Here is a 7,856-nt window from a genome sequence, read left to right as displayed (position 1 = left end):
TTAGGACGGAAAGGGAGGTCGTTTAGAGAAAAGTGACCAATTTGTCTTTTTCAGGCTCAGCCAGCAAAGATGGAAATTGGCCTGTGTGCATCTGTTCAGTGTGAGTTTAATGCAGCTTGTTTTGTGATTGGTGAGCTCGCTGCTGAGCTCCAGGAGATTGTATTTAGACATGTGGCAAAGTGAGGCCCGGAAAACCAAAGACAGGCCTACGGTTATGCGTCTTTACGCACGGTGCAGTTTGGTTATACCATCTTGAACAGTTTGGCAGTGCTAGAAACTAACTGCTTTAACACGGATTTCCTCAGATGTTCATCGGAAATATGCAGAAGAGATTTTATGGAGGAAATACAGATGTTTATAACAAAGTTAATTTTCTACAATAGTCAGACTTGGATCACTCAGACAACACTTTCAGAAACAATGGCTTTTCTCAGCTATACTGAATTACGTGCCAGAATTTGCATATACTTCTTTTTTGTTCTCGGACATTGTGTCCTAACTGGTAGTTAGCCGACCTTTCTGACAAGCTGAAGTTCTGTACACCTTTTGGCACGTGTGTCTCTTCAGCCTTTTGTGAGCCAATTTGGTGCTCGAGCAGCTCGAGGAGTCTGTCTGGTTTTTTAAGAGTATTGGAAACTTTATTGTTGTGGTTTTTTTACTCCAAGTTACAAACAAATACAAAAAGCTCATTGGCAGAAAGCTTACAGGCCGCACAGGACGGTAGCCATTTCCTTTACATGCGCACACACACACTCTCAAACACACACTCTCTCTCTCTCACACACACACACACACACACATACACTCACACACACTGCAACTACAGGTAGCCAACTGGTCACATTTAAAAATGTCAATATATATCTATACATCCTTTCTGAAACATGGAGTCAATAATTACAATAACAATTAATAATATACAGTTACACTTTTTGAATAGTAGAGCTATACACAACATTATGGATTGATATTATGGTGTTTTAAACGACAACACACACGCGCACACACAAACGCACATACACACCCACACAAACATAGATGAAGGGGGACTCAGACTAATACGCTATACACGCGTTATTGGCTGTAAATAACTTACAATGAGAGCACACATGCTAACTTTAAAATACAAAACATCGCACGTGACATATAAAACGATATTTAGACATCAAACAACAGGTAGTAGGTAGGATGTAGGTAGTTAGGTAGCATTATTCATCCTCGCCTCTGGACACTTCTTTTGAAAAACGACGACAACAAACAGGAACACCAAGTTTTTCCTTTTTTTTTTTTTACAAGAGAAAGTACCACAGTCATTATTTTAAAGTTGCCCTAGAACACCAAAGACTAACAACATGCCGACAAATAAAAAGTGCTGCGCTGCTGTACAGTACTCAGGAAGTGTTTTGAAAATCTAGAGTTGGAATCTGCTTGTTTTACACGTTTCTTCGTCACGTCTCCTCGTACTCCACTCTGCTGGCTTCCTGTCTTATTTTCTTCAAGTTTCTTTAGTTTTTGTGTCTCTTTCTCTTCCTGGGAAGCCTGCACGTGGTTTCCAAAGAGGTGGACGGAGGATTTTATATTTTATATGCAACTTTTCAGGGTTGGAAGGCGCTGCCGGGGGTGGCAAGGCTCATGCTTTTCAGTTTGTTGTCCTTCTTCCACTTCATCCTCCGGTTCTGGAACCAGATTTTTATCTGCCGCTCCGTGAGGCAGAGCGCGTGCGCAATCTCGATCCGTCGTCGTCTCGTGAGGTACCGGTTGAAGTGGAACTCCTTCTCCAGCTCGAGGGTCTGATAGCGAGTGTACGCTGTCCGCGCCCGTTTTCCGTCCGGGCCCGTCATATCTGAGGGTTTGGAGCGGACAAAAGGCTGTTAAGGGGGGGGGGGGGATGTCTGGCTGCATAGAAACGGATGATTATTTAGAAACACACTCAGTGCGTGGAAAAAAAATACTACACACATATGTCAACTCATACACTATCAAAACCACCACCCTACAAATGTCCAACAAATAATGTTGAATGGACATCTCTCTGACGCACATTACGCATGGCAGTGGTTGTGTTTTTATACACTCTTACTGCACTGTATTCCAGAACATGGACGCTACAGGTGTTAATATTATTGTGTCCACCCCCTCTCTGCCCCCACATACAAACAGAATGCTGTTTTCACCCATATTGTCATCAGAGCCAACGTGCGTAAAGGCGCAACAATATTTCATTCCCTGATTCTGACAGCTCTCTTTCTCGACACGTTTTATTTCCACTCCGCAGCCCTCGCTAAAAGATTTGCTTTTATTTGTCACATTACTGTTTTCTTTTTTAACCTCCCCTCTTCACCGTCACCCTCTCAATCCCCCCCCTTTTCATTCCCTCCAGTTCCCTTCAGGGTTTTATTGCCCCGTCCTCTGTCTCACCTCTCTAATAAAGTTCCCACACGTAATAAAGCTTCACTTTTCAAAGGAGCAACAGCCTCCAAAGCCTTCCTGGCCTCCTCTTTTTTTTCTTTTCCCACCCGGCTCTGTCTGCGCTCCTCAGCCTGTTGGGCTTTGCTGCCCGGCTTGCCTCTCCTCTGACAGATTTATGACGCTTTTGTGGAATTTGCTAAAATAAAAAGGGGGGAGAGGAACAGAGGGTACAACCTATTCGGCGTCCCTTGCTACATGAGGGAAATGTAGAACGAATTGCAGCCTGATGCACTGTCACAACACGCTAACCTCAGCAGGGCAGCTTTTGTTATTAGTAAAAAGAAACAATTGAAAAATCTGCATACTTCTATCTCAGTGAAAGCAAGGCACAAATTAAAACACAATGCTGACTGAATCCTGAATGTCACATGAAAATATTAACTGACGCAGTGGAAAATGCTCGGTGGGGCGCGGACAACAAGAAAGCACGGCTTCATGTCAGCAGTTTACTAAACTCAAATCAAGGCAGCAGCGAATTTTTAGTGTGTACAAATAAATAAAGAGGCACTAAACTGTCACCTCCCCCATGTGTCCAAACATACAGGACTCAGCACTATGAATTTTATGTCCCTGTTTAATACAGATAATAAGCAGTAAGCACTAGAGCAGCATGTACCATGGCTAATGTGCAGCTTTCTCATCCAGGGAAAAATCTGAGGTGAAGCCTCGCTGCCCGTCGTGCCGCCCGCCGGGCCGCTCTCCTGCTTCTGCCCGGACTGCGGGTGCCCACTCCTGGTTGGTGGGTTGCTGCCATGCCCGGTGTCCCGGTTGTGCTGCAGCTCCTCTGTCTCTGGAGACGCGTCTTCCAGCTCCGTGTAGCGCCGCGCCGAGCCTCCACCACCACCACCACCACCAACGCCGGAGGAAGAGGCGGAGGACAGGTTTGGAGAGCTGAGATTAGCGCTTCCTGGTTGCTCGGAGCGTGGAGAAGAGCCCTGTCCGCCCAGCTTGGTGTCTCCATTGCCGGATGACAGGAGGGAGTCTGCCGCAGAGGCGAGGGAGCAGCTGGACGGCTGTCTGAAGCTCCTGTCCGAGGCTGAAGCGCCGAAGCCCAGGGAGTCCCCTACGACCGAGCCTCCCCCGAAGTGTCCTCCGGTGTTGACGCCGCCGCCGCTCCCCCCTCCCCGGTTAGTGACGGTCAGGTCCATGCCATTGTAGCTGTAGCCGTAAGAGCCCGTCGCATGGTGCATGGTGGCGGAGGAAGAGTCCCTGTACGTCCCGCCGTTCATTGCGCCGCTGCTGGCTCCATAATTTAGCAGTTGATAGTCGGGGCCATTTGGGTAGCGCCCCGAGAACGAGTTTACAAAGTAAGAGCTCATTTAGGTTGTTTTAGAGAGTTGCAGCTCACAGCTGAGGACTAAGGGGCGCTTGATTTGTTAGATTTCTCTTGGTCGTTATAACGCTGGTACTTTCAACGATTTATGATGTATTAGTGAATTATGGCGTTGCACTGTACTTCGTTTTTAGCTATGTATGCGCCGTCCAAATATGGGGGTGGGGTGGTGTGTGTGTTGGATTGAGGGGTGTGTAAGTGTGTGTGTGATGGGGGAGGTGAGGGGTGAGGTGAGGGAGGAGAGAGAGAGACAGAGAGAAGGAGGGGGGGCGGTCACGTGCTTTTGTTGACCAGTCGTAAATTCTCGCCGATGACTTTGGAGAGGTAATTCATGCTCTGAGGTTTCTAATGATGAAGGGGTGGGCGGGGGAAGCTCTCTCTCTTTCTCCTTTTCTCCTCCCCCTCTCCCCGTTCTCTCTCTCTCTCTCTCTCTCTCTCTCTCTCTCTCTCTCTCTCTCTCTCTCTCTCTCTCTCTCCCCCCTCTCACCCGTTTACTCTGCTGCTGGAGGTGCCGGGGGTGAGCTCAGAGCGCCACCTACTGCAGACATAATTTATTGCATTGATTAAAAACACAGAAAGAGAAGTAGACAGGGAAAGTAGACACCGAAAAAAAAGTCTGAGAACAGTCATAAAATATTCGCTCTCAGCTTGTGAGTGTTTATGTGTCTCATCACTCAGGCCTGTTCATTGACCTTTGCTGAGGGTGGAAATTAGAAACCAGTGACCATAAACAAAAATAAACAACCCGTAAATAAAAAAATGTTCAGCTCGTCAGAAAAAAAACTAGAATAGGTGATGCTGCTCTGCACATACAGCTCATAGCTCCTGTTTTACATCAACCATCAGACCTATACATGAACAACTATTTCTAATTATAGTAATAATAATAGTAATAACATCAACAACAATAACAATAATTATTATAACAATTCTAATAATAATGATAATAATGATAATAATAATAATAATAATACACAATTTGGGAAAAAACAACAACATGCGCCACAAAAATGAACCAACACTTACTGCGCCATTAATGGCACATCACTGCGCCATTACGCACCCTTGTGGCACAGCCGTAACCAGATGCAGTTACGCAATCATGGCACGTGATCTGTCCTAATTTCCAATATTAAAACAGGGAAAGTACCACTTCTATACTGATTTTATAATGTAGTAGTATATGTATATAATCCATCTGAAATATTGACATCTGCACTCATTTAATGAGACATGCTTTTTTTCCCTATATGCTTCCATCTCTGTTGTTGTCCCAATCAGGCCCCCTGCAGTATGAGAACAACCTCACCAGCATGAAGACTCTACAGAAATATTCAGTGTGCCTTTTCCAGCCAGGTGGCACAAAGAACCAATTCTAATTATAACTTTAACCACACAAACACAAACAAAAACATATAACGATAAACATTGGCCACCACAGACAGTCATATTTCTTTCTTTCTTTCTTTCTTTCTTTCTTTCTTTCTTTCTTTCTTTCTTTCTTTCTTTCTTTCTTTCTTTCTCTCCCCCTCCTCTCTGCAGCCTCCCCTCCAGCTGCAGAGGAGGAATGTTAAACCTGATCTGTGACGTCCACACTGGATGGAAATCTGCTGATTTATGATTTGTTGATTCCCGAGTCGGGATGCATTTCAGCCGGGGTGCCTCAGAGAGTGTGAGTGACTGTGTGTGTATGTGTGTTGTATTAGGCCTCACTGTGCACCCGGGTGTGCATGCTTCATTCTCGCTCTGACACACACATGTTCATACACACAAGCTCAAACATAGGACAGATGAAGAGTTCCAGATTTGTGTGTGTGAAATGATACAAATGGATGCACTCTGTGGGGAATGTGTCTGTATGTATGTGTGTGTGTGCTTCAGTATGTGTGTGTGTAGTGTCAGGCCACATTTCAGACACTCAGCTGCTCTCACACTGAGTCGACAACACAAACCAGCAGTTGGAATGGAAATTATCGTGAATAAGATGAGTCTTCAGGCGGGTTAAAACAACTGAAACAGGCTAAATGTAGCACAGATATCACGTTTACGATCTTACACACAGTTTTGATATCAACACTAAATCAGCTCTGGGTCTGAATGTTAGCACAGGCCAAAGTGTCCCTGTAATGGCCTGCAGGCTGTAGAAACGATGCGGAGGAGGCAGCGACCCAGTTGGCACAGACCTCTGAATACACTCCCATCGTTATATTTAGATTTTCACCATCACACTGAATATTTTTACCATGTGAAACAGCCTGTAGTCCAAACTCAAACCACAGTTTCACATGAGTGGAAGCCACGGCCATGATTTGCCTTGGTTTTTATATTAAATACAAATCTCTAATAGTGAGAAACATTATAGAGTGAAAAACAACTTTACATTTTACATACTTAGTTTTTGAATTCTATTTCAAAAACTCCTGCATAGCTCTTGTTTCAAGTTGAGGTCTGTTTGCACAATGAGCCCCTCTTAGTATAGTAAGCTGCCCCAGCTGGAGTCGCCTTCTAAATCTGCCTCTGCTCATATTGTTTATGGATAAAAACCTCTCTACAAACTGCAGATATTCTTACATGTAGTGCGCACGGCCGTGAACACAATCCAAAGTCATCTGTAGGGTTCATGAATCCTCATTTGGAGCAGCACACAGATGCCACGATGCAGTTTTAAAGCCTCCAGTTTTGGAGATTTCTTCTACAGCAGTCTGATGAAGCTGTTACTGAAGCATCTCAGAAAGTCAAACAGTAAAAACAAAGCACCGTGCAGAAACTCCTGAAAACTTTAAATTTGCAGGAACAAAAGTTGAAGCATTCATGTGGTCTAGACAAAACAAGGATCGGTAACACATTGCTGCACATTTGTGCAAATGAGCCCTGTGGGTCACAGTGAAAAATCCTCCCTGTGTTAAACACAGAACATCTGCTACTGTGAAGTTCGTCTTACAATACAGTTATGACCACAGACAAAAATATATAGATATACAGCAACTACAAAACCAGTTAGAACCATATTTCGGTAGGATGTTGTCTGCAGAGATGATTCAATGTTAAGTCTAACTAATTTGTGTTTTTGGACATCTCAATGCAAACTATAATATTAATGAAGTCACATTAAATGCAACCTAACTGCATCTCCAACCACAAGCGTTTGAACGTATTCTACTCTTCAGTGTGGTGATAGTTATTAACTGAGAAGCCTAGACGCTGCCAACATGCTGACCTGAATACAAACTGAAAACTCCCGCACTGACTCGCTGTAGGAAAACCAGAGACTTTCCATGAGTGTCTCCAATAGGTACCCACTTTAATACTGACTTAAACAAGTGTTACTGGTAGTATATTAGTATGCAGAAATATAGAAAATACATGCTGGTTATAAGTCTGATAAACATGACGCTGCAGCTCCATACATTGTATTTTCTTTAGATTATTTAGGTTGGAGCAGCTGCATCTGAGTGTTTGATTCTTAATGAATCAAGGTATTTATAAAACTATTTGTTATGACATTTAAAGTTGAGTCTAAATTCACACACAAGATCTTGCAGACACATTTCACATGTAGCTTTTTTTTTTTTATAAAACTGTAAAGGATCAGAAAGTAGTAACAGACTTATCAAAGTTTACAACTTTAGATTAGTAAGATTTGAAGGTGATCAAGGCTAAGTTCTACAGTTTAAGAGCACTTACCGAAAATAGTAGTATAGTGTTTTAGTTCTATACCAGAAGGTGTTTGGACTAAAGGTGCAGATTAATGAGGATATTTAAAAATGAACTCCGTTTGGCTGTAAGGAAAGCCAGTTTTTTTTAGATAACTGCCAAAACATACACTTAATTGTTGTAGCGCCGGCTTCAGGTCAAAGAGTCTAATTTTGGATGACTTATTGGTGGAGGGAATTTAAAACTCATGTGCTGAGTTTGGTGTGATTGGTCTTAGAATGATATAGCCTACATGAAAAATTATAGCATGGAAAAAAAGGGGGAAACACCAGCGTTAAAGCTTCTCTGTGAAACTAAATAACAGCAGCAGAATGTTTAATTTATAGTATTTATATTCTTT

General features: G+C 43.3%; 1 protein-coding gene and 1 long non-coding RNA gene across 3 annotated transcripts in view; one reads left to right on the top strand and one right to left on the bottom strand.

Moving 5' to 3' along the window:
- The window catches only part of LOC117831947, a 45,469-nt gene that overhangs the window by 27,388 nt on the left and 10,225 nt on the right, over positions 1-7,856 (top strand). Inside the window, exon 2 of one of the 2 annotated variants that reach the window (XR_004635109.1) lies at positions 3,115-3,596. The exons of the other annotated variant lie outside the window; for it this stretch is intronic. This is a non-coding gene — a long non-coding RNA (uncharacterized LOC117831947). The remainder of the gene's footprint in view (positions 1-3,114; positions 3,597-7,856) is intronic. 2 annotated transcript variants of the gene reach the window in all.
- Positions 622-3,901, bottom strand: hoxb5a (homeobox B5a). The gene is made up of 2 exons (XM_034710855.1): positions 3,086-3,901; positions 622-1,843 (listed from the first exon to the last, which is right to left on the bottom strand). The coding sequence occupies exons 1-2, from the start codon at positions 3,786-3,788 to the stop codon at positions 1,596-1,598; spliced, it is 951 nt and encodes a 316-aa protein (XP_034566746.1). The 5' UTR covers positions 3,789-3,901; the 3' UTR covers positions 622-1,595.

Source organism: Notolabrus celidotus, chromosome 20 (assembly GCF_009762535.1).
Source record: "Notolabrus celidotus isolate fNotCel1 chromosome 20, fNotCel1.pri, whole genome shotgun sequence".
Lineage (NCBI taxonomy): Eukaryota > Metazoa > Chordata > Actinopteri > Labriformes > Labridae > Notolabrus > Notolabrus celidotus.
This window is presented reverse-complemented; position numbering and strand designations above follow the sequence as displayed.

Coding starts and splice junctions, on each gene's coding strand:
- hoxb5a (XM_034710855.1), bottom strand. CDS start 3,788: ATGAGCTCTTACTTTGTAAACTCGTTCTCGGGGCGCTACCCAAATGGC. Junction 1,844..3,085: donor AAAGCTGCACATTAGCCATG/GTACATGCTGCT, acceptor CCAAACCCTCAG/ATATGACGGGCCCGGACGGA.